A 27,844-nucleotide genomic window follows, 5' to 3' on the forward strand; every position below is an offset into this window, starting at 1 on the left:
ATATGCGTTGTGCTGTCAGAAAATTGGTCTATACTGATGGAGAATTCTGCTGATGCAAATGAAAAAAGCAATATAGTGCAGTGAGAAAGTATTTGTCCCCTTTCTGATTCCTGATTTTTTTGCATATTTATCACACTTAAATATTTTGGATCATCAAACCAATTTTAACATCTAACAAAGACAACTGGCCCACTGCTCTTTATAGAATTGTTTTAACTCAGCCATATTGGAGGGTTTTCCAGCATGAACTGCCCATTCAAGGTCACAACACAGCATCTCGACTGGATTTAAGTCCGGACTTTGACTTGGCCACTCCAAAACCTTAATTTTGTTTATTTTGAACCATTCAGAGGTGGACTTGCCGGAAGTTTTTTGGTTGTTGTCCTGCTGCATAACCCAAGAGTGCTTGAGCTTGAGGGCACGAGCTGATGGTCGGACCTTCACCTTCAGGATTTTCTGGTAGACAGCAGAATTCATTGTTCCATCAATCACAGCAAGTGGTCCAGGTCATGAAGCAAGGCAGTCCCAGACCATCACACTGCCACCACCATGTTTGACTGTTGGCATGACGCTTTTTTTTAAATCAAATGCTGTGTTATTTTTACGCCAGATGTAACGGGTCGCACACCTTCCAAAAAGTTCAACTTCTGTCTCGTCAGTCCACAGAATATTTCTCCAAAAGTCTTGGGGATCATCAACATGTTTCTTGGCAAATGTGAGACAAGCCTTTGTGTTGTTTTTTTTTTTTTTGTCAGAAGTGGTTTTGGCCTTGGAACTCGCCCATGATGCCATTTTTGCCCAGTGTCTATTTATGGTTGAGTCATGAACTCTGACCTTAACCGAGGCCAGTGAGGCCTGCAGGTCTTTGGATGTTGTTCTGGGTTCTTTTGTGACCTCCTGGATGAGTCGTCGTTGCACTATTGGAAACATTTTGGTTGGCCAACCACTTCTGGGAAGGTTCACTGCTCCCAGTTTTTTCCACTTGTGGATAATGGCTCTGATTGTGAATTAACAAGAGGGGGCAAATACTTTTTCATATAGGACCAGATAGGTTTGGATTTTCCCCCCATTAAAAAAATAAAATAATCATTTAGACACTGCATTTTGTATTTACTTAAGTTGTCTTTGTGAGATGTTAAAATTGGTTTGATGATCCGATACACATTTGAGTGTGATAAATATGCAAAACATCAGGAATCAGAAAGGGGGCAAAAACTTTTTCACGGCACCGTACATAAAACCACACTTCTACCCAATAATTCATCTTTTTATGGATTCTAATTTACACTTTATGACCCTAAAACGAATGATTTATAACCTTATCTGAAGCAAACTGTAGGCAAAATAAACAAAAGCCCTCCAAGCAAAATGTCAGGGAGCGTTTTTGTTGCTTCCAACACTAGTGCATTTTTGGTCTTGTCTCCAAGAGGGTAGACAGACAGATTTTAACATGTTAATTATAGCTTTCTTAATAACAGTTTGTGATTCTTCTAAGCACCCAGAGTGCTGAAAACCCACGCAAAAGAAGAGACAGGACCCACAAAATAACACACAAACACTATGAAGTCACAGACAAAGCTTACACAGGCACCAAACAATGCATGGAAGGATTAAACAACCACAGACTTAACAACAACATTATCACTTTTTCCAAATTAGCCTAATTTCACAATAATCTCTACAGATGCAGTGTGAACATCTTTTAAAGTGGACAGCAAACATCATATATGAGTCATTTCCTTTGAAAATACCATCCACCTCCATTTGTCTTTTAGATTCCTTCAACACGCTTAGGCTGGAGTTACACTTGCTGTTTCACTCTACATTTGCTCAATTGTGCCATGAGCGCTCTTGTAAATTTACTCTCTTTACACAACACACATCACTGGAGGACACCACTAGAGGGCACACAAGAGCAAATGCAACAACCTGATGTGTGGGATATAAACAAAAACACTGAGACACTTTAGGAGGTTAAAATAATGTTAATTCTGAGTTAATAACTCACCTAATATTAACATCAACAATCAATAGTTACATTTGATCAGCTCAGACCGACGACTGGCTGTCTGCACTACATATGTGTCATACTTCACTTTGTGGACATAATGCTCCAAGTTTATTGGTTTAATAAGTGACTGGATTAACTGGTGGCTCTTAATCAACTGTGTTTGTAGATGTCATCATTACAGCAGCTGATGAAAACAGAAAGAGTGCTTGTGAATGAGCCTTTGCTTATTTTTTGTTGTTAAGTCAAATTGTGCTCATAGAACATGTATTTAATGAAAACCTAACTAATGCAAACAGCCACAGAGAAGGGCACCCTTGGGGGGGGGGCTTTATGGGGCCCATAGAGGTCAGCAAAATCATGGTCCATTTTAAAGTTAAGCTGCAATAACGATATTTTATCTTTTTTTTTTTACAGAATAATAACCACACATAAAACAAAAACCCCTTTTCTTACAACATAATTAAAATGGGTTGGTGGAATGGGATTTTAAAAGTAGCAGAAATGGGTTATAAGTAGGACTTGGCTCAAAAACATGTATTTTCAGACTCAGGTCAATTCTCTTGTTCTAATAAGAATATTGATTCCCAGAAATCAGACATCCATCTTTATATATAAGCCTGCTCCGTTTCCGGGGGGGCCCTCATGCAACCAGTCTCAGAATTATGTCGCTCATGCAACTTGGGACTTTACCTGCACTCACCTCTAAAACCCATAGCCTGTTATTCTAAATTCAAATCTTACACCAAATCATCTTATTTTGGATATCTGGGTACGTTACCACTATGAGCTTTGTACTATGTCCAACTACCTTTCTCTTGGAGCTCTCTAATGTTGAAACAAAATAGTTTTCTAACTAAAACTTTCCTACATGAATCAGTATAAAAATGGACTGGATTGCATCGTGAGTCTTATCAAATTGGGACCATGTGAATCGGAATTGAATCAAATCAGGCAATCAGTGGTATTACCCAGCCCGAGTTGAAACTGCAAAAATGGGTTAACAGAGGCAAAAAATAGGCTAAAAGTGGCAAAAAAGGATAACAGTAGCAAAAAAGGCAGAGAAAATGCTGTAAAGGGGATACAAGGGGAAAATGTGTGTTTAAAGTGGCAAAAATGGTCATAGCAAATGGTAAATTACAGGTCAACTTGGCAAAATTGGCGTAACAAGTGTTGAAAGGGTTTAAAAGTGGCAAATTGGCTTTAAAGTGGCAGATGTGGGTGGAAAAGGAGTGAAATCATATTTTTAAAAAATTGGCAAAAATGGGTTAAAACTGGGCAAAATGGGGGCAACAAGGATTTTGTCAAGGGTTGTCAAAAATGTGGTAAATTATGGTTTGAAATGTCAAAAATGGATAAAAAGAAGCAAAAATGGGCAGAAATTGTGCCAAACTAATGAAAAGTGGTAAATAATAATGGCAAAAATGGGTATGAAAAAGTGGTTAAAAGGGATCAAAAGGTAACCTGACATGCCATCTCAGAAAGCTTCAATAGGAAACGTTTGAGAAAAGGCAGAGGCTTTGAAAAAAACTCGGAGTGCGACTGGATGAACGTTCTGTCTGTCACATCTCTACAGGCTGATCAGAGCAACAAAACATGTGATGTAGCCGCTATCGGGCTGCGCATACGCAGCTACTGAGGAATAACGTGAAACATGGCGACTATAGACATGTATGTACTCGACTTTTAACGTTTTTGAAAAGAAAACAACTCAACTGTTCTTTTTTCTTCTTTTAACAAAGAAATGTCAAGTTCTGATAAAACTGGCGCTTTAGCAGCATCCACGCTAATCTCTTCCTCCATAACTGCACCAGCTCTTGCTGCTGCTTGTTTACGTCACGACTCTGCGGTGCCTGAAAGTACTGCCCCTCTTCGCTGATTGGTCCTGTCACTTTCTAACCGGGCCCAAACGGTTCAGGTGGGAGCTTTGAAAGATGGATTCGCCAGTGAAAAACAAGGAAACAGGCGTATCCATCTGCTTTGCAAGATTAATCAAAAGGTGGCACAAAGAAAATAATTTCAATATCAGAACCCAATGACAGTTTAACACATTTTTATCTCCAAAATAGAGTAACTGTTATCCAGCATGCATGCTAGCACCAATGCTATCATACTTTACCATTAATAATCAAAACTGGGGTGGGCCTGTTCTCTGGGTTTGTCAGGGGCCCAGCTAACTCTGTGGGTAGGCCTGACCATGGACAAACTCGACGAAAAATTCAAGGCTACTAAATGTAAATCTAAATTATACAACAACATTACAACATCCTTCTTCCTATTAAAAAAAAGCTCATTTTATGACAGTCATCTCATGTCTGTGCCTAACATAACAGAAACATGGCTCAGTTCTCAGAATGTTACAGATTATACCTTAATCTGTGCTTTTAAGTTTTGTATCTCTCTTGTTGAGTTGTATCAAGATGCTCTTGTCAACACTTCATTTCCTGTTTTAACTTTTCACCATAAAAGCACTTGAATACAATCATCAATTCTTCCCTCAGCTCTGGTTCAGAAATAAAAATTCACAAACTGGCAGCTGTTACCCCTATCCAAAAGGAGCATAGACTCAGTTCTAGCAGCATATGACATTTCCAGCCTGTCTCCAACCTCCCATTTTTATCTTAAATACTGGAACGTGTTGTTGCCTCTCAAATCAAACCACACCTCACCCATAACAACCTGTTTGAACTATATCTGTCTCTAGACGCCAGAGGCCCAACCCAGAAAACATCCCCTATTTTTGGAGTAATGATAGGGCTTTGACTATTTTATATGAAATTGGATTCTTCAAGATCTCTAAAACCTTTTTCCAAATCCATTTTTCTAGAGCATGTCTTACCTGCTGTTACAGCATGAGCACCAGTTAGCTCGCCATTAAAGCCATTCTCCCTGGAAGGGTAAGGTGTGTGGGTTGCACCAGGCTGACACGTCCTAAAGGTGGAGGAAGAGAAACCATTGGCTCCTGTGGGCTCCTGCCCCCCTGATGAGTCCCACTGGTGGGCACCATCCTCTGGCTGTCGACTGTCAGCCATGCTAGTGCTAGCTAGCAGCGGGGAAGGGTGGACAAGAGTTGTTCTCTCAGTCTGCCTAAAAAACATGAAGATGGAAGGAGAGAGGAGAAGAGAGGAGTTATGGCCTTAACTTTATATGTCAGTGTCTATAACTGCAATGCTAGCAATGTTTCATAGAGGAGAACGAACAGGAGGCTCTAGGACATGCTGCATCAGTCACATTCACAAATCTGTTTTTGTCAGTCATAATCCCTGCAGCCTCACTGAGCTTCACTGTCAACAATCCTCAAAGTGTGTCTGTGCTTGTGAGAGTTTGTGTGGAGGAGGTTGTGTAAAAAGTGTCCTTGGACATTAGCAGGCAGGTGACAGTCACTGGATTAAACCGTATTGATTTGTGTGTGCGTGTGTGTGTGTGTACTGACTCATATAGCCTCTGGCCCAGGTGGAAATCACGAAGGGCTGAAAATGAACACAGCAGGTCTTAGATTTGTGGATTTGTGTGACTCACACAGAGTTGTGTGGATGTAAGGTGGGCTCTGATCAATCTGGTGAGAAACAATCAACAGTACACACATCTGAGTGAGAAAGTCTTCATGGTGTGCTGTCTGTTTTTAGCTGATAAAACCATAGTAAATTTTATATATTACTACGATATCAAACAGAGAGAAGTCATTTCAATTTGTACATGTGTTCCAGTCTTAACGTTTTCTTCCCTTGATGGCTTTGTTGTCCTATATATGAAATCCCATGCTGAGTGGGAATGACTGGTCAGAACAGCATGGATGGAAGATCGTGCAAAGCCAAAAGGAGGTAAATATTGATCAATGGGCAGTAACATTCAATGATCTGTTTGGACAGTACTGGGCAGGGCTTGGGGGAAGCAGATGAATGGGTTAGATATGCAGGAAATCAATACTCCTAGGTTGTATATTTGCAGCCTTTAACAGAGGTTGTTCTCCTCCTTTGTGGGTGATTAAATTAATTAATAAGCCCATAAACAAGTTTGATTCTGTTTTTTTCATTCAATGCATGCTTTTCAACTTTTTCTTGAAACTGACATTGGCACATAGTCCTAATTTACGGCAGTGACATCAGGACCACTGGCCTTTGAACACGCAGACTCACGGGGGCATTATGAAGGCAAAAACCAGTTGTGATCCCACAAGCAAACATTACAAGGAATTTGTGTTTTTGTAGGTAGATTCTAGCTTGCTGTACTAGAGGCCTTTGCTGAGAAACCTGTGTGTAAGAGGATGTGTGAAGGAGCAATTTGTCATTTACTCTGCAGTCCACAGAGACTACGAGACTGAAGAGAAGTCTGTCGGAGAAAACATGAGTCCATAGCTTCAGATTGGGACCATCGCGTTGTTATAGTGAGCACTAGTCACTGTATTTAACACTACTACTCACTGTCACTACACATCTGCCACAGCACAACAAAGAGGTAAAGGCTACAATATTACACGGCTGTTGTGTATTTATTGAACTCAATTTAAAAAAGGACCAAAGAACAATAAATACTAATTTTACACCACATAGCTTTAGTACTTTTCTGATTTCACATGGGACTCAGCAGCTTTGATTCTCCTTGTCCCAAGCTGAAAAGCTCTTTCGCATATTTGTCAGTTTGCCTCATAATTGTCATTTGCTAACCATTCCCAGTATTTCTATTGTTAACTTTAATCATCCTTAACTTTCATCAGCATAACTTCTTTCCGTCTCTGTTACAATTCCCTGAACATGAAACAGGGTATAGAGAAGAAGCTGAGCTGGAGTGACCTCTGGAGGATAGTTGGATCAAATTCCTGTTAGGTGCTACTTATGACGTCCTTCCATCACCCCAGAAACTAAAACACTGAGTAGACAGGGATCCATCATGCCCATTGTGCACAAGGTCGGTATCCACGGCGGCATAACAGGGTTTTGAAAAGTGTACAAGAAAACAGGAGGTGACAGGTGAGAATGCAGGAAGTAATCAGGGAGAGCTGGCAGTTGTTCGTTTTGTTTGTGAGGGTGAGAAATTTAAAGGAAGCAGGTTTTTAGGTTGGCATCAGTCAGGCCAGTTAGAGGTTTGTGCAACAGGAGATAGGTTCTTCTAGTTTAGAGTCTGAAATAGTGCTATGGTCTGCCAGTCAAGCATATAAAAGTAAAAAGCTTAGATATGGAAACTTAGCAGCAGAAGCTGAACAGCGGGGATGGAAAGCTAGGGTTGGTCCAGTAGAAGAGGGGTGTACAGGATTTGTAGCAAGGTCAGCAGTTTCATCACTTAAAGAGCTGGGAATGCAGGGACAGAATTTGCAAAATACATTGTTTTTTGCTGTGTTTACTGAGGCAGCATTTAAAAACAATGAAACCTCTCTGTGTCATTCTCTCCTTTAATTTTTCACAAAAATTGCTCTACCACTGAGGCTCCCCTCAGCAGAGTGCTCTTGAGGTTAGTACAGGCACAAAGACATGTACAGGCTGTAAATCGACAACCACATACACAAAGAAGGATGTATAAATGCTATAATTTTGGCTATAAAAAGACTGGATAAAGGCACATTTTAGTCAAAGTTCCATCCAAACGACACAGAAATTTCAGACCTCTCAGAAGAAACAATAAGACTTTTAATGGCCTTAATTTCTAATATCATATTTTGGACTTTTCAAAGTTCTACAGGAACCTTAAAAATGAAAAATGTTTGACAATCATGTTTTCGTGTTCGGTGTATTAACTATGCGGCTGGTTTCACGAATAATGTTCAAAAGTCCCACAAGTAAAAGTCTCTTATGTCTTATAATAACTTTATTTATATAGTGCCTTTAAACACAGACGTTTACAAAGTGCTTCAACAGACATAGCAAGAGCAAGAAATCAGGGATTCAAAAGATAAACAAATTAGCAATAAAAAAAAAAAAAAAAACAGAAAAAGTCCTGATAATCAAACAGAAATTCAAAATGAACTGAAACACAAATGTCTATGAAATTAGCATAGTTGGAAGGAATGGAAATGATATAGATATTTGGAGGCAATTAAAATAGTGAAAGATAAATATATCTGTAAGACAGTATGAAATGACCGTAAACACACATAAAAGAAGGTGACATCACATCATTAGCAATAAAACAAAAAATAAGATTAAAATCAGATAAAAAGAGAAGCAATGGGTAATAAATTGAAAACAGAGGATATTAAGATTGCAATGGAGGGAAAAGTGAAGGATAAAAGAAGTAAGAGCAGCAAAACAAATAAAAGAGTGATTATAAAATAGGGCTGGGCAATTAATCGCAAATTAGATTACATTGCAATATGGCCTGCTGCAATTTTCAAATCGCAGGAGGTGCAATATTTCTTTAACCTGAAATTTGTGTCAAATTACCAGTTAAGAACTTTTTTTGCAGCAGAGATATGATGCATTAAATATCATGCAAATATTCTAGTGCCATATTTTTAGAATAGTGTGAAGAAAAATCCTATTTTCTTCATTTTTGTATGTTTATCTTATTAAATATGAGCATTATATAAAAATCATCATTCCCTTTAATACAACAGTTCAGTTCAAATTTGCAAAATGAGTGAAAAAATCGCCACAGTTAGACATTTTTTATAAATTGTTCTGCCCTAGTTTACTCTAACATTGTGTTGGTTATCATAAAGAATTAAGTATTACTTGTTTATGTTGTAAAATGCATGAGATGAGGAACTTAAGAAATAATAACATATTAAATCACAATATTGGGTAAAAAAAAACATGGCAATTAGATTATTTTCCCAAATCGTTCAGCCCTATTACAAAACCAAGTTAAAGGAAGTGTCACATAAAAGCAATCATGTAAAAGTGAGTTTTAAGGAGTGATTTAAAAGATGTCACTGAGTCTCTAATTATCCTGAGTCTGTTGTAAAACCTTCGTATTAATGTGGCTGAGCTATTTTCAAAACTAATTAGCAAGCAGGCAGAGAAGCAGACATCTATATGTAACAAATGCACTAAAGATGATAAAACTACAGTTATGCTTCAATGCTTAAAATGTACTAAATATGTACAAGGTTTACCATGTAGACAAGCATGGGTTGGCCTGTTGACAAGTTAATTTTGCTAATAAGCACTAACCACAGAAACAGCCGTGGCTGATGGGAATGTCTGTTTTCCAGTGATTTTGTTTTCAAACCAAAACACTGTCCTGGTTGATATTGACCATATCTTCACTGCTAGGGCCACACAGTGTTGTTAAATTCATCATGTATTGAACAAGAACTAGATTCTTTGGTTTACTGCAATACAACTCAGTTTTTTGAGAGACTCAGTGGACATAAAAAATCTCAGTTCTATGGGACCTGTAGGGGTACATGTGAAAAAATGTAGCTGTTGACCAACAGAACAAAACATATAAACCTCTAGAGCCCTTCTGCTTATTTCGCTTGAAACAAAGCCAAGCACTAGAGATTTAATGATTAAATATTCATTGGATTTTAATGTGTCAAAACAATCAATTTCATTTGATTTATTATACTGACAATAGGTCAGCTGAGAGGTCTGTGGCATTACATCACACACAAATGACAAGGCACCACTGCAACAAAATGATATAAAAGTTGGTGCACAGAGGAGAAGAATAAGATTAAACAGCCTCAAAGTGTAGAATAGAAGTGAGTAGAATATGTGATGGCCATAAGCCCTTGAAGCCTAAAGGGATCAGAGTCAGGAGTCAATGGAGCTTTGCATGACTCAGCTCTAAAGGGAACATCAGTATGAATGAAGCCTCTACAGACTCCACAGAGAACTGCACAGTCTCCTCGTAAAATGCTCACCCTGTCTCTGTCCAAAAGCCAGCGCAGTATATTTTGCATCGCCCAGCGCGTGCTCAACCACTGTGTCCCTGCTTGAGCCTCAAATGAAGAGCACTCTCAATAATAAAAGTCATAAAACACAGAGATGAGACTGTCCTGACGCTGTCTGTCTCATTCTGATGATGAAGGTCACATTGAGCTCTGAGGCTGATTTCCAGCCCGTGAATCAGGGTGTTAGTGGTGGTTCATGAGGAGGAACAGAAATGTTGCCAGACTTCCTGGAGGCCTGTTGAGCAGCTGATGGTCTATTTTTTTCAGAAAAGGATGTGCTGCATGTGTGAAAACAGCACCACCTGCTGTGTTACAGCCTAACAGAAGACAGTGTTTGCTTTTACAAGTAATTATGAAAACTAAGCATGCTCCATTTAGAGATTACAGAGGCATTAGGCCACAGAATTATGTGAAAATACTCCTTCCTCATCAGCCTAAATCACAAATGGGGCTGCAATGCAGTACATTGCCTCATCTGTGCTAATTAGTATGCCATGTATTATCTCTGTATAAAATAACATTGATTTGATGTGAAATTAATCAAAAATGTAAAGGGTTGGCAACATATCAGAAGATAAGAATAAAAGAGTCTTGTTAATGTCAGTTTCAAGAGCTATAAAGGAAAAGTCAAAAACAGAAAATTTTAGATCGAAAGAGTCGAGATCTTCATTGCTTAGATAATAACCTGCCTTTACAGTGGACCCCGTGAGGACTGAAACTGTGTAAGATGGTGATACAATAGAGTTAGATGTTCATCGCCTCAGTGTACAGCAGGTCTGTTCAACTTGGCACAGGTCTATGGCACATTGCTAGAGGGATGGCTGATGCCGATACATTTCCTCTCTCTGCCAAGAAAGGATGGAACTGAACTGTAACAAAATGAGCAGTGCTGGGCACTGCTAAAAGTGGACTGTGGAAAGGAAATCTGTAACTCACTGATGTATGACAGCAGGGTTACAAATCAGAATTTACAGTTCCTGTAAAGAAAATGAGACATTCATCTCTTAGCACACTAGATATGTTGGAATGGCATTACTATAAGCATGTCAAAAGACTGAAGGTATGTTTGACTGAATTTTAGATACAGACTGTTACACCGTTTTTCACAACAATCAGAGCTAGGTTCTTCTAGGGCAGGGAAAAATATAGCGCTCAGCAATAGACGTGAGCTGCAAAGGAGTTATTCTGCCCCCCTAATGCTGCAAGTGCATAAAAGCATGGAGTGCTTTGTCATCATAAAGTCTGTTGTTTAGCTGGATAACTTTTCCTTCGTTAGCCACCAGCCAAATACAGTGTTTTGTTCGGTGAATCCGCCCAACCTATCAAGCATGCTGACAGATGGGTTATTAAACCTAACCCAGGTTGTCACATTTGTCACAGAAAACAATTTAGATTTAATCCCAAACTTCTGCCTCTCCTGCTCCGACACAGAGACAGCTGCTCTGAGACTACAGTGAACTGTCATCTCAGAGAGCAGTCTATGAACTAGCGTGGTTGTCTCAGTGTCACATAAGGCCACCACAGCAAGAACAAATATCTTTACCTGCTGAAAGTGTGTTTGAACTGATATTTTACTCATCATAAGTCCCAGATGATTTAAAGTGTGGCCGTGACTCTCACTCAAAGCAGCTTCTGTTAGTCCCTGCTCTCTGCCAGCGTCACTATCCTGAAGTTCAGTTTAGTGTCTGAGGATAGACATGCTCTATTTGCCAAGTTAGTCGATATAAAAGTCTCCACCTCCAATTTTGATGAGAGATTTAAATTTTCAGGAGCAATATCAGTACTGTATATCAGGACTGTTTTTAGCAGCACCTTCACGACTTACAGGTGCATCTCAAAAAGTTAGAATATCATGAAAAAGTTAATTATTTTTTGTCACTCTTTTCTGAAAGGTAAACCCATATATTATATAGACTTGTCACACATAGAGTGAAATATTTCAAGCCTTTATTTCTTGAAATGTTGATGATTATGGCTTACAGATGAGAAAACCCAAAATTCAGTGTCTCAGAAAATTATAATATTACATGAGATCAATAACAAAAGGATATTTTAAACAAAAATGTCAGGCTTCTGAAAAATATGTTCAATTCTATGCATTCCATTCTTGGCTGGGTCTCCTTTTGCATGAAATATTGCATCAATGCGGTGTGGCATAGAGGCGATCAGCCTGTGGCACTGCTCAGGTGTAATGGAAGCCCAGGTTGCTTTGATAGCAGCCTTCAGGTCATCTGCATTGTTGGGTCTAGTGTCTCTCATCTTCCTCTTGACAATACCCCATAGATTCTCTGTGGGTTTCAGGTCAGGCCAGTTTGCTGGCCAATCAATCACAGTAACACCACGGTCATTGAACCAGCTTTTTGTACCTTTGGCAGTGTGGGCAGGTGCCAAGTTCTGCTGGAAAATGAAATCAGCATCTCCATAAAGCTTGTCAGCAGAAGGAAGTATGAAGTGCTCTAAAATGTCCTGGAAGATGGCTGTGTTGACTGTGGACTTCAGAAAACACAGTGGACCAACACCAGTGGATGCCATGGCAGCCTTAATCATCACCGGACTTCAAGCAACATGTTCTGTGCCTCTCCACTTCTCCTCCAGACTCTGGGACCTTGATTTCCAAATGACATGCAAAATTTACTTTCATGTGAAAAGAGGTGGTTGGACCACTGAGCAACAGTCCAGTTCTTTTTCTCCACAGCCCAGGTAAGACTCTTCTGACATTGTCTCTGGTTAAGGAGTGGCTTGACATGAGGAATGCCACATTTGTAGTCCATGTCTAGGATTGGTCTGTGTGTAGTGGCTCTTGATGCGCTGACTCCAGCCTCAGTCCACTCCTTGTGAAGCTCTCCCAAATTCTTGAATGAATTTTGCTTGACAATCCTCTCAAGGCTGCGGTTATCCCTTATGCTGGTGCACCTTTTCCAACCTCACCTTTTTCTTCCACTCAACTTTCTATGAATATGCTTGGATACAGCACTCTGTGAACAAGCAGCTTCTTTAGCAATGACCTTTTGTGGCTTACCCTACTTGTGGAGGGTGTCAATGACTGTCTTCTGGACATCTGTCAAGTCTGCAGTCTTTCCCATGATTGTGTAGCCTACTGACCCAGACTGAGAGACCATTTAAAGGCTCAGGAAACCTTTGCAGGTGTTTGGAGTTCATCAGCTGATTAGGGTGTGACACCATGACTTTACAATATTGAACTGTTCCCAATATTCTAATTTTCTGAGACACTGAATTTTGGGTTTTCTCATCTGTAAGCCATAATCATCAACAATTCAAGAAATAAAGGCTTGAAATATTTCACTCTATGTGTAACAAGTCTATATAATATATGGGTTTAACTTCAGAAAAGAGCGACACAAAATATTGAACTTTTCATACTCTAATTTTTTGATATGCACCTGTAGACGTCTCTTCTAAACACAGGATAGAAACTAGATTTACATCACATACATGTAGAAAATAAAGCTAGCTCAAGCTACAAATGCTGTAGTGTGTGGCAACAGTTTACTTGTTTCATACTTGTTCCTATACATATAAACATTAAATAAATAAATAAGTAGGTCTGTCTCTATATGTCAGCCCTGCAATTGGCTGGCAACCAGTCCAGCTAGGGTGTACCCTGTCTCTCGCCCATTGCCAGCTGGGATAGGCTCCAGCCTATTAATGGGATTGTGGCAATTGTGGATCAAAAATGAAGAGCTTACAGGTCCAGTAAAGCAGGCAGACGAGTTTCCAGATTTAGGTTTTAGGTGTTTTTAGGTTTCGGATTGGCCTCACGTCTTCTTTCTTCAGACTTCAATCATCCAATCCACCAAACAACAACAAACAAGAGTCAATTGCAGAATGAGCTGTTTGGCAACTGGCAGTGAAGATTTGGAAGTTTTTCATAGGTGCAGCTCACATACTCAGGTTTGCTTCTCACCCCACAAATGCATGTTCCTTACAAATGTGGCACCATTCAAAAGGTAAATAAACAGGTTTCCAAAAGTATAAGTTAATTGCCAAGAAGCATTGTTACAACAAATAAATAATCTACTAAACACAAATTTCCCTCACTTTCTGTGCTAAGTTTGTATTCAACATAGATCTACATGGGGATTTAGACATTGTGAAAATCCAAAAATTACCTGTGTAAACTTTCAGTATAACCAAAGGGCTCTACTGACATGTATGAGCTCCTCTACTAAACCAGTCCAGGGTTAGGAGTCAGAGACGGAGGTCAGAAAAGGACAGATGCCTTTTTTTTTACACCCTTTTGCTCAAGGTAGACAAGTTCAGTCAGTTGAACAAAGATGTACTTGCAAGGACACAATGTTACCGAGAGAATTGCTGGAGTCTAAAGTGTGGAAGACAACTTGACAAAGTCCCCTGCTAGGTGCCTTTCCAGTGGAGAAATGTGATGCTGTGCATTTACAGGTGCCCTAAAAACAGGAACGGGAGTGCAATGCCCTCTCATGTGCCTTTGATAGAAGATTCATATAATGGCCCTCTAAAAAATGTGTTGTTTTTAATTAAAATTGTGTTTTACTTGTGTCATGACTGTACAATAAATCCATTTTAATCTTGATCTGTATTTTGAAAATACTGAACAAAATGTTTCATGACTCACCGAATAATGATTGTGAGGTTTTTTTGGGTTTTCTTTTTGCCCCTTTTGAATCTGCTGCTGAGTACAGTCAAAACAAAATGTACACGCACATACACACAAATACTTCCATCACAGTGGCATTCCCATGACCTTAAAAAAGCAGCCAGATTGTCTGGCTGAAACAGGAACACCTTCCATTAGAGGAAAACATTTAAATTTTGATTTAGTGCTTAGATGTACCTGCCACCAGTTACAATGCAAGAGGAGCCTGGCTAAGTAGAACTGCATGTTTTTCTAGAGGCTAAAAGTTTCTATTTCTAACCACTGCTTGCACCAGCCAATTGTCAAGGATCAATGCTAGGTGAGCCAGAAACGAGTAAAAAGTCAGATTTAGACTTTAGACTTTACCCAAAAAGCATAATTAAAACTTCCTATGAAAGTTATTCTGGACCTTTCTCACACTGCTCCCTCCCCCTCCCCCCTACAGACTTTCACTTCATTTGCTCATGAAGTGTCTGCCTCAATGAGTGTCTTCCAAAATCTCAGACTGAAAAGTGAGATTTTACCCTCTATCCCCGCCCTGATGCAGACGTGCTGAAAAGCAGTAACAACTGTGATTGTTTGTCATTTGGGCTATCTGTACAAACTTGAACACATCAGTGTAAGTTAAACATAACAGGGTTGCACGGATGTAAAACCCTACAACAACAACAACAACAAAACCAAATTAAAATAAATATCAAGATCTACTTGTAAAATCTTGAGAAACAGTTCATGTCTATTTTATGAAGAGTTTTATGTTTACAGGGACTGAAAAACAAGTTGTCGCAATATAATCAGATAAAATAAATACAACAAAATAAACCTAGCACATAGAGTAAGGAGCTCATACATGTCAACATAGCCCTTTGGTTATACTTGACAGTTTACACACAATAATAATACAAATAACTAAAAAAGGGGAAAACAAGATCATTTCATAATAGTCTACAGTGCTTAATAAATTTATTAGACCACCCTAACCCTAACCAAAGTAAGGTTTATGCCACAGCTGCCCTAAATTAACAGCATTGGTAATTACCAAAATTATTTTTTATGTTTCTGAATGGTTAATACACCAATATGTAGAAGCTCTTTAACCCAAATGATATTTTTAATGGTAAAATATAATTATTATTGTTATCCATGAATTTTCAAATTTATTGATTTACAAAAAAACTGAAAAAATAGTAAAGCAAATTATTAATTCCTTGATTAATATGTCAAATTGTAGTTACTTGCATTCCTGAAGAGAAAAATTAGTTTTAGTGCTTGAATGTTATGCTTGATTCATTTCGGACTTCTCAGAGAAGCCCAGTGAGCCGGCTCAAATTTGGGTGATTTCAGTTTGAAATTCCTCATTCCTGTTCAAAATGGTAAAATGTGGAGAGCTCACTGAAAATGAAAGAGTCTGCATTAAAGCACTTCATGGTGCTGGACAGTCTTTAAGACAAATATGACAGGTGGTCTAATAAATTTGTTAAGCACTGTATGTGTCTTTGAGTTTATGTATTGAAGACACTAAATCCCAGGCCTCCTGTGCAAACATTATGTTTATGAACTGATATTTTAATCACACATACCTGTCCAGGTGTCTCACTTTGACAGTTAGTTGGGAGACAACAATCAAAATGAGTTTTAACTGTTACATAAGTCTCTGTCCATCAGTAGCCTGCTTCACTGGCTTTATTAATCCTGTTAACAATAAAAACTGACTGAATGGAAAAAACTGAAGCTGATTTAACAAAAAAAGAGACTTTGAAAAGACACAGTGACAGTTCTGTATGTCTGCCAATACAGGAGAATAATGGGCTAAAATAATACTGACAATAGTAAAATAAAAACAGCGTTCTATACATTAAACTCACTCCTTTCATAAGTCCTCTTAATGTGATATTTAGTTTACATCTCACTCAGATATTATCTCTACTCTCTCTGTGTCTGACTGTTTTGATGTGTTTTCATTCTTGAATTGATCTCAAGCTTAGCAGATTACTCTGTTTCATTGAGACAGGGAGCTGTTTGTATTGATTAGGGCTGCAGTAATAGAATCATTTTGTAATCGAGTACTCTGTCGATTCTTCTGGTGATTAATCGAGTACTCTAATGAGAAATATTGCATTTTTTTAATCAGTCACTTTTGTTTTTTCAAGAGATGTAGTACCAGACAAATGAGAAAAGAAGCTGGGTCCCTTAAATGAACTACTTCTAGATTAAAAATTGATATTAACAGATTCTCCAGAGAAAATATATTTTACAAAGTGCAATGAAGTTCTGATGGCAATTTACATTTCTTATAGTTACAACGAAAAGAAGTTAAATAATGACATTAGATTATGCCATATTTGGGGTTTTAGGGATCCTCTCCCAGGAAATTTTGGGTGCTAACACTTTATTTCTTCTATTGTAGTTTATTTTTATTTTCCAGTTTGTCATTAAAGTAAAGGGACACTTAATCATTTTAACATCCTCTAGTCTATGCATGAATGTAATATTTCACATTATAGCAAGAATAAAGTTCCATCATTCACACAGTGATCTGATGATGGCTGTGTGATGGGATTTTTGCATGCTTTGTATTTTAACCTGATATTTGATTTAGTTAGTCTGTAGTCTTAGCTGTGTATCTGTTTTTAATTGATCAAAGAATGACCTGGTGAACCCCTCTGTTCTAACCCCACTTTAAAGCACACTCTGAGCACAAAAGAGATGATAGGAAGATATCTTGATCACCACAGGGCAGTGTACCTAGTTGTAAATTCCTGAGACGGGTCACCATCTGTTTTATTGTACCCCAATTGATATACTCTTCTGCTAAGGAAGTTCTGTGAAGTTGATCAAAGGCTCAGAGGTGTGTTAGATGGTATAAGAAGGGGCTGAAGCATTTGTTCGGTGGGCAAACCTCTGAACTGCTAACTGCCGTGTGGTTCTGTGTGTTGCTCCCTCTGTACAGAGAATTAACGATTGGTGCATGATATCTTTCCAGTCTTGTTTTTTGAATCTCTATAGGCAGATTGAGAAATTTTAACAACAGCTGAAAGGTGAACCTTTAGATTACAGGATTACGGTCTACTTTTTCAAAGGGTGTTCACTTCTAATTTTTGCACTTTTTTTGTTTGTGAGTTCATCCACCATAAAAATCTGACCTTTAAAGACCATCCACTGACATGGAGAACACATTTTAAGGGATAAAGCTGCTTCTATGACCTGTTGAACCCTGACTATATGATGATGAACTTTAACCTATTTAGTCTAAGTCACTGTCTATGGCAATAGCGTGTTTCTGTTTTATTGATGTCAATTTATTTTCAATGTAAGTCTTATCAAATTATTCAGGATGCTGAAACGTTTTGAAAAATACGCTGCAATCAAGACGTCAGTGCACTGAATTTTAAATAATTTATAATTAAATATATAAAGAGCACACGAGAGAGAGAGAGAGAGAGAGAGAGAGAGGGAAAGCACAAAAACAGGACTTGAATCGTGATGCCTAACTGTCTTCTGTGAAACCGTCGGGTCAATCAGAGAAGTTTATGAAATTCCCCAAAGTCCACAGACAAACTGAGCACTGTCTCACACCAGCGAGTCATGCAGGCGGTGCGTAAACTCGGAGACCTGCGTAAGTTCAGCGGTGCAGGCATAGTGCCATATCTACCATGAAGCCACGGCCAGTGGATGCATGAAAATGCAGGACGCCTGCCTGTCAACATCAGTGCATCAACCTCTCTTCCTTCATGATTTTCACGCCTCGTATCATGCGTGTTACGTTTTAGTAACAGCAAAAACAAGAACATTGTGCAACACAAATAGCTGTCTGTGTGAAACACAGCCGTGAACGCTGACGCGATGTCCAGGCTTACAGCATGGGCGTATATGGATACATGACTGATTTAAGCGAAGCCTCGAGGCAGATAGTTTGCCTCGAGGAATTTTTTGAATCGAATCACCCAAATAATTAGAGGAATCGTTTCAGCCCTAGTATTGATTATGCCAAACCTATTATTCTCAACAACACGCTACAGTTGTAAACCCCTGGAATAAAACGGGCTGTGGATACCATGATAACTTCAGACTTTTACACAAGTTTTAACAAGGAAAGGGGTCTAACAATCAGGTCTGTTTGTGCTACATTTAGTGTTAGCATCCTAGCTAAACTTTAGCGTCACCGTCTTAACTGATGACATTTAAGTGCTACTGTTGTACTGAAACGCTTTTCTCCAAAGCGTACAGAGGCTTAGGCATTACGAAAGTTATCCTCCCTTCATATCAAGTCTAAATGACTAGACTTCTGAGGTGAACTGTTCCGGTGATGATCAGTGAGACAAATCCAGCTTCTTAGCTAGCACATACAGCTAACTAAAGGTCACCGTAGGTCACGCAAGATTGAAGATGCTGAGCCAAAGTATGGTGGAACCAGCAAGGATAACTAGCAGCAGAGCCTCAGTGAACCAATCTCTAACATTAAAACCAGTCCATCGATTCAAGCTACATTTTTACTGATCCAGGGCTCTACTGACCGATGCACTCATGGTGAAGTTGGCCCCGTAACGGAGTGGAAATGACAAGGAAGCAGTTTGAGAAAGGCCCTTGATCATGACAGATAATAAAGCCAGAAATAACAGTACTGTGTCAGTATCTGTGAAAGCTGATGTGTTTGGTTAATCTTTGCTGTAGCTAGAGCTCGCTGACTGAACACAGTGTTTATTGTCAGCTGTGTTGCATCATTACTCCCAAGTTCTATTTTGCATTGTTTAGGGCTTTAATAAAAAAAAATTTAAAAAAAATAAAATAAAATCAGGAATCATCGTAGCTCAACAAATAATCAAGCACGGGCTTGCATATATCAGCAGATTGATGGCTAATTACAAGCTACTCCTACAGAGCATTTTTTCAGACATAAATACCAATTAGTAAGCAAATCTCATGATGACAGAATAGCATTCAATCCTGAGCTGCAGAGGAAGTCGGAAAATTACGGTTTATTTCCTTTGTCAAGAAAAACTTCTATCACAAAGTGTGTCCAGCTGAGGAGATGAAACAGGACCGATAAATTATCTTTGAACACATTTTATAAAAGTTTTGCCAAGACAAGGTAATCACAGAGCTAATTAAGCAGTCCATTATGTCGTCTCTGGCTCTTATCTTTTTCTTCTTCTCTCCTTTTGTCTGACTTCTTTGCTTCCTTTCACCTATAAATCTTCCGCCCACTCGTTATTTCTCCCTACCTCTCTACTTTGGTCTACCTCCTCCCATCACTTTTTTCCTCCTACTCACTCCTCCTCCTCCGCTCATCACTATTCCTCCTCCTCCTCCTCCTCACTCCTCCTCCACCTCCAACCATCACTGTTCCTCCCACTCATTCCTCCTCCACCTCCACCTCTCATCAAGCTTCATCTTTCCTTTGCTCTGCTCTCTCCACATCTCCCTCCTACGATCTGAGCACTTTCACACGCCACCGTCTCACTGTGTGTGTGTGCACAAGCGTGCGTGTGGGTGTGTGTGTGTGTGTGTGTGTGTGTGTGTGTGTGTGTGCACGTGTGAGTCACACAGATGCTGCATTGCAGGGCTCTCCTCTCAGGGCCGCCTCACTGCAGGAGCCGGAGAGATGGAAAGGAGCTCTGGAAAGCAATATATAGTTCCTCTACATAATAACATGTAATTAGTGTGTGTGAATGTGTTTATATGGGTGTGTGCATGCTGCAAATGTATGATTGTGTATCTTGCATATGTGTGCTAATGTCTGGGAATGATAGATAGGACATTCATACGCACATTTAAACTAATACCATGACAATTTTAGATAAACTTTTATCTTTTCTTGCCTTCAATAAGACAAAAAGCTTTCTACCATTTTAGTGTCTGTTCAGTAAAAATGGTGCCGGGGCAAGTTAGCTTAGCTTTAAACAACATTAAACAGCATTTCACAAGAGTCTAGGTTCTTTTATACCTCAAACAAAGGAAGGGCAGTACAAAGTTATGGCAAGGATTTCACACCGTACATGGGCCCTGAGCATCTTGCTTTTAAGACGTTTGGGGGACATTGCGTTTTTTAGAAGTGCAGAGAACACCATGAGTCGAAAACTTCAACTGAGAGCTAAAGGTTCCCTTTGGTCATGAGAGCTTTTTCCAAGCTGTAAATTGATTAATGCAGGGGAAAGTCATCTAATATGGTGACAATAAACTTTACAGATACAGTTTTTACCTAGAGTCATATGAATTAGAAATTGTAATTACCGTGGTTTGAATAGAAACAAGCAGACCAGATGGGAAATGACAACAGTAGAAAGATGATGAAGTTTAAATAAATCCCTGTCTGACTGAGGCTTTCTTCAGGCAAACATCTTAAAGAAAAGGACTCAGTCACTTCAGGTTATTTGTATGTATCAGATTCTTCCTGCAAAGCTCCAATCTGACAGATTGTATCCAGTCTGAGGATGGACCAGACTCTTGAGGAGAACGAGGCAGTATGCATGGGCAGGTTTAGTCGTACTGTAAGCCGGACCAATGGTCGACCGATGTGATTAGCTCGGATGTAGCTAAAATGTAGCATCAGTTGTTATCAGAATTGAACCACCTTTCTTTATTTCAAGAAGAACAAAGAACCACACTGAAAGTTCCTCTTGGTGGAAAAGATGTTTTAGCCCATCTCCCAACCGTCTTTGGCGTAAGTTTTGGATAGTTACAGGCAGAGTCGATATTCAGTGACTGTGAGCCATTAGCACTGATGTAGCTACAGTGGCAATGTTATTAGAACTGGACCACATTTCTTTATTAAAAGAAGAGCAAAGAAACACACAGAAAGCTTTTCTTGGCAGAAAAGGCTATTGTGGCTAGCTCACTCTGGAGCTGTGCATGCTAACTACATCAAAGTCATTGTCACTCTGATTGGCCCATAATGAATGAGATAGATACAATGTTCATCATAGAGCCTTTTCTAAACACTTTCAGTGGGCGGTTGCACAGATTTTTGTGAAACATATCCCCTGCACTTGATATCTGAAACAGTCTAGCTTGTATAAAACAGCCATATTTATAAAAATAAAGCAGACTATATGAATGTGATTTCTAACTCAGGACAGGGTTTATGAACCGATAACATTTAAGGTATTACACCAGCTGAGATAGTGCCAATGTAGGTGTAAAGCCCTCCTCAAAAAGGGTTAACTTTGGTGGCGCAGATGACCTGGTGATTTGGTAGCACCCCGGGGGGGGGGCCACTCCCTTCCCACATGTCTTTTCCCCACTCTCTCATCCCTGTTTCCAACTCTATCCAAAGTCCTCCTCTATTAATTCAGGCATAAAAAGCTGAAAGATATATATATATTATAAAAGAAAAAAAGGGATATCTCTGTGATCGAGGAAGTGCAGAGGGTTTTACCAATTAGTGTTTTTTTTTCACTGGCTATGAATGATAAGAGTATGTGGGGTTTATTACTTTATCATAATACTTTGTTGTATTTTAGATCCATTTCCATCACTTTTTGGTAAATTATGGCATTTCATAATTTTGCTTTTACAGGGACAATCAGCCACAAGATAAAACTACCAGCAATAACTATAGCTAAAATGTTTTTACTAAACAGCCTCTGCTTCCTTCTGTCCTTGCAAGAAGATTTGTTAGTAAAAACTCAGATTTCATTATTGTGATAAACTGAAATTAAAAAGTCAGCGTTTGTAACTCAAAATGCTACCAATGTGGCTCCATATGTACTTCATCAAAGAAATACCACACTACTGAATTTCTGAAATGAAAGTTTTGTAAAGTTGGACTCCATTAAACAGTGCCTCCTAAATTTTTGGCCAGAACCCCCTGTTGGGCCCCAGAGATACTGCAGGTGAGCTGCAAGAAGTAATTTACAATAACTAAAAACCATAAAACTATGTTTTTTTTTTTTACAAAGTCACATTGAAATAATTGATAACATGGCATTGTTTACATCTCAGAAGTAACAAAACACACAAGTTATATCGCCTGTCACTTTTTATCATTTTTTTGTCTGATGTATACAACCAGTGTCACTGTTTAACTGGTGCTGGAATAACTGGTGACTCTATCATGACCTAAACTATCAGAAGTCAGTACCATTATGGTATTGTTGTAGTTTGCTGAAAATCTTCAAAAAGTATTGATTCAACTATTGAAATCATTTCATCAAGTTTTATACAAATAAAACACTTTAAGTCAAATTAACATAACAGAAGACTAAAAACTTTTTGGTTGTATAAAGATTATAGCATTAACATTTTAAAAATCAACAGAAAACTCCATTAAATAGGCATTAACAAAGGTATTAATGAGATAAGTCAATACTTTTCATACGTTGATACCTTTTTGATACCATGTGCTCTAAACGATTCAACATCTGTTATTTTTACAAAATAAAACAGATACAAATCATATTTTCAATCAACCTCCTTATCACTCTGGTTCCTTAACACTGCTACTATTGATAGGCTACTTTTCTGTTGTTTGGCTATAATAACAATACATTTTTAACAGAAATAGTATAAACTGAGTAGAGCTCAGTCATGATTACAATTCTAAAGGAACAGTCAAAAACCTACTTTGTAGACAAGTTTCCAATTGGTCCTTCTAGTCAGGGGTGTTTCCTCTTTCAAATTTATCTTCAGACATAAAATACTGAGGTTTGGTAAGGCAGGGAACACTGGATAGAGAGTGATCAGACTACAGACAATCCTGTGATTCAAAAATGTCCTGAAGAAGTTTTTTCCACTAAGTCCCACTTCTGACAACAGTAGCTCTCCAGGTTGTGGGCATTGACTCACAGCTTTTAAGCACCATCCCCACCAGCTAACTTGGGATCTCTCCTGCTGACCAGTTTCCACTGAAGTTCTCCACTCTGTCTTTTAGCCCGCTGAGTCTCCATCTGCAAAAGTTTTTTTCTCTGTGTACTCTGGATCGTAAAAGTATCCCCTTATATCCATAATAAACTGCAAGTCATCATCACTCAGGTCAAAACTGCTCATATTAGTTCTGCTGAGGCGGAAGCATCTCAAGTGCCAAACACAGAGGCTTAAGAAAAAAAATGCCTCAGTTTTTTTCTGTATAGTGTAAATTCAAGCCAACATTGACTTTTGGACCATGTTACCTATAATTTGCCAAAGTAAGTGAAGCAGCTGAACACATCAGTAACTGGTATTCTCAGTGTGCCGTCCATAAAAGGACACCACAGGCTGAAATCTCTTGTGGATAATACAAGCACTATTACCAAATACCTTGCAAAACCCAGCTTCAAAAATAATATATCCCTTTAAGACTGCGTTCCCTTGTCTAGCTCCAGGTGGGACTGCGATTAGTGGTAATGCACTTGGCTTAAGTTCCTGAATGCTAACATCTAACTACAGTCAATGACTATAATCGCACATTCAGTAAACCTACACAGCACCAGTCAAGTTGCTGCTCAAGCCTCAAGGCCATCCCTGGAAATGCCATACAGAGGGCAGGAAAATGAAAAATATCAACCATTCTCCTGCTGTGCTGCAAAATGACTGAAAAATAATCAATTAAAATTAAGATTCAAATCAGTCACAGTTACCAACATCAGTACTCACTTTTTTGTTAGACCGCATATTAATTCTTTTAAGCATTCATTATCGCTTTTGTATTGTCATTACCAAATCATTTTCATGTTTTTAGACAAAAGTTATGAAAGTCAATGAAACTATCAAGATGTTTCTTCAGACAACTTTCACTGATTGCAAAGTTTGACTGCTAATTGTGATATTACAGCAGTTAGACTATTAACAACATGGTTATCACTTCTAATACTACACATTAGCATTCTTACTGGCACTGTAGCCTTACTAAAAAAAAAGGTGACATTAAAATGGATTTATGGCCAGGACAGAAATAAATTTATCTCATTTATTATTGTTCTGTTTCTTTGTCTGTGACTCTTTCTTTCTGCATCTCCTATCCCATCACACCCCCAACACAGTTTCAGCTGATGGCTGTTCAAGAGCCTGGTTCTGCTCAGGTTCTTGCCTGTAAAAGAAAGCTTTTCACCACCACTGTGACTTTGCTGAATGTTGCTTAACGATAATTATTGTTGACTCTCAGTTAGGGCTGGGCAATTAATAGCAAATTAGATTAGATCGCAATATGGCCTGTTGCAATTTTTAAATCGCAGACAGTGCAAGATCTCTTTAGCCTGAAATTTGTAAAAAAAAAAAAAAAAAAAAAAAAAAAAAAGAAAAACAAAGAAAAAGTTTAATGCAATTTTGCTTTGCAGTCACAGACATCATGCAAACACAAACATTCCACACTCTTTTTTCAGAATTTTTACAGAAGTCTTTTTCTTGTTTATATATTTTTCTTTCTCAGTCAAAAGGAGAATAATGTACAAATCCCCTTCAACATGGCAACTGATATCAAATTTGCAATTAGAGCAAAAATCGCAATACTTTTTTTGTTTTTTTGCAAAATTGTTTATCCCCATTTTTTAATCCAGTATAGTGCAGGTTATAAAATAGAATGAATGAATAAAATCATAGAGTATGGTCTCGACCTGCCCCCTTTAAAGTTCTGAGATAACATTTGTCAAGAATTGGTGCCATACAAATAAAGACCAGGATATACTGCTTTCCAGTCTTTTCAGTCTAGTCTTGTAATGGGATATGCCACAATTTTGCATGAAAATAACAGGAAGAAAGATCAGCTCACCCTCACAAGCACACACATCTATAATACAGACAACAGCAAACAGAAAAAACACTCTTATTCATCACCGGCCTCACTACATGGAACTCTGTGCAAGTGCAAAAACAAAGAGAAGCCATGAAAGCGTGACTGCCTTTCAGCAGGCCTTGGTGCTGATCGTCTCACTAAAGCAGCTCTTCTCTTCCCACTCAGTACCCACTTCCCACTCACAGCTCCTAGCAGCCTGCACTCACATGTACATCCACCCACACAGCCATTTCATCTGCGGAGGTAGCAGGCTTTCTATCTGCGTCTCTGCCTCTCTGTTGTAAATGGTGCTTTTTCTCTCTGACAGGTATTCAGTATTTCAGATGTTTAGGGTAAATGAAAGGCCTGGAAACTCTTTTACTAATACTGCATGAGGTTTTAGTTTGGTTTCATTTAGTCATGCTTGTCAAGTCTACACAGAAATCCAATAATGCTTTATTTCACACTATTATATAGCTTGCAATGATTGTGAACTTTGTCTAGGACTGAATTTATGCCCTCACCATCCATCGTAGTCAGCTCTAGGCCATGAACTCATATAACTAGAAGTGTTCTGCACCTTAAAAGAGACATGTTGTTTTATCAAGCTGATAATCTCACAAAAAGTCAAAGTACATCAAAAGAGACTACTGTTTGTATAAATACTTACAGTATAACTGAGTTGTTTTCTATCAGTAAGGGTGGGAGCAAAATCGGATCTGGGATTCTTCTGTTTTTTTAGACTAAAGTAACAGACATGGCCTCACCTGGTTAGGTGGTCTGACCCAAGACGATGAGTAAAGCTGAACACAACAACTCTGTCCCCTCTCCAAATTTCAACCAGTGGACTTCAAGATTTTCAGAGGAATACGCCCAGCCGAACAGGACAGCCTCCTTATCAAACCTGGGAAAATAATAAAAAAGCACATAAATTATTTGGACAGTCAGTAGTTTTATTAGACTTGACATTAGCACTGATTTCATAACAATTCAGTCAGCTGGTTAACAAAAATCTATATGAACTCTTTAAACAAGAAAATGTTTGATAAAAGTAGCAATTTTATACAAAAAAAGACAGCAGAAAAGGAAAAGAACAAATTAGTGGTGGGCGGTAAACCAGGATTAATACTGTCACTGGTATAATTCTTGCTAAAGGCCATATCACCCAGCTCTAAAATGAACTGATCATGTTTTATTCTGCTTCCTGCTAGCAGACAGATCAGAATTAAAACAAGGACATTGCAGTTATGACATCAAAACTGCCTTTAAAATATGTATATCATATGCCCATAATAACCATTCATATTTTGACAAGATTGTTTGTATTTAAGTTTGATAAAAGTTGTTTGCATACTAACCTCATATGGATACATAATGGTATGACTGAGTTACAATCATCCATATTTTACACAAGATCTGCAAATCAACTGAATCCTCAAAGAATTTACAAACACTGCAGTGACACTGTCAGTTACTTCAGAGTTTCAAAAAATTGAACCACTTAAACAATGAAACAGTTTTGTTCTTATGCTAGGTCTTATGTAATCAATTACAGATTAGATATCCACTCCGAACAACTTTCTTCCGATAAAACATTTCTGGTAAGTAATTTCATACTCGTACTCCATTAGTATTTTTATTGTGTGGGCTTGGATGAGTTATAAAGATCACAATCAGGCACAAAGTGAGTGAAAACTTGGCAGCCAAGAACAGTTTTTTTTTGGTCTACTGCTAATATTTAAACTTACTTGGAGGGCAGAGCTACACAAATTTGTTCAAACAACAAAACAAACTTAAAACAAAAGGTAAGGCAATTTGTGTTTGGTAAATTATTTCTTTGTTGTAACCGTGCTTCTTGGTAATAAATCTTATACCGTTGGAAAGCCTGTTTATTGCCCTTTTAAATGATGCCACATTAGTAAGGACCATGCATTTGTGGGATGAGCAGCAGAGCTGAGTATGTGGGTTGCACCCATGAAAAATGGGCCAAATCTTCTCTGCCAATGCTAAATAGCTTATTTTGTTGTTGCTATTGACCGTTGTTTTGAGCTTCAGGTACCTCCAGGTGCTGCTAATCAGGTGCCTGATTGGCAGCACCTGTGAGCATGGGCCCTGCTACAGTGGTCAGTAGATGTCTGCTTCAAGAATCAGCATGCCTGACTTGACTGATCTGGATAGGGCCCGTTGGTTGGGCAACTTCAAGCGGGTGTTCTGCAAAACCAAGTTGCGGTATTGTTTGGAGTGAACCCTAGTACCATCTCTAAACTCAAGGCCAAGTTCCATATAACGGGAAATGTCAGAGACAGGCCGTGAAGTGGGCGTCCCAAAAAGACAACACCACGAGAATACCGTTTTCTCACCCTGTCAGCAAGAACTCTATCATCCAAGATGACAACACTCGCCCCCACAGAGCGGGGTTTATCAGAGACTACCTCCAGAATTTGGGAGTGGAAATGGCCTGCCAGCAGTCCTGTCCTCAACCCCATTGAACACTTGTGGGATCAGCTTGGGCATGCTGTTCGTGCCAGAGTGACCAACAAAATCACATTGGCTAACTTGTGGCAAATGCTGGTTGAAGAATGGGATGCCATCCCACAGCAGTGTGTGACCAGGCTGGTGACCAGCATGAGGAGGAGGAGCCAGGCTGTTGTGGCTGTGTATGGTTCTTCCACACGCTACTGAGGC

The 27,844-nt window shown here is 38.8% G+C and overlaps 1 protein-coding gene across 1 annotated transcript in view; it reads right to left on the bottom strand.

Annotated features, from left to right (window-relative positions):
• Positions 1-27,844, bottom strand: part of map2 (microtubule-associated protein 2) — a 137,903-nt gene that overhangs the window by 43,360 nt on the left and 66,699 nt on the right. Inside the window, exons 5-6 of the mRNA XM_041807182.1 lie at positions 25,927-26,063; positions 4,848-5,095 (exon numbers count right to left, since the gene is read on the bottom strand). Coding sequence (XP_041663116.1) covers positions 4,848-5,040 — 193 coding nt within the window. The 5' untranslated portion in view covers positions 5,041-5,095; positions 25,927-26,063. The remainder of the gene's footprint in view (positions 1-4,847; positions 5,096-25,926; positions 26,064-27,844) is intronic.

Source organism: Cheilinus undulatus, linkage group 15 (genome assembly GCF_018320785.1).
Source record: "Cheilinus undulatus linkage group 15, ASM1832078v1, whole genome shotgun sequence".
In the NCBI taxonomy this organism is placed as follows: domain Eukaryota; kingdom Metazoa; phylum Chordata; class Actinopteri; order Labriformes; family Labridae; genus Cheilinus; species Cheilinus undulatus.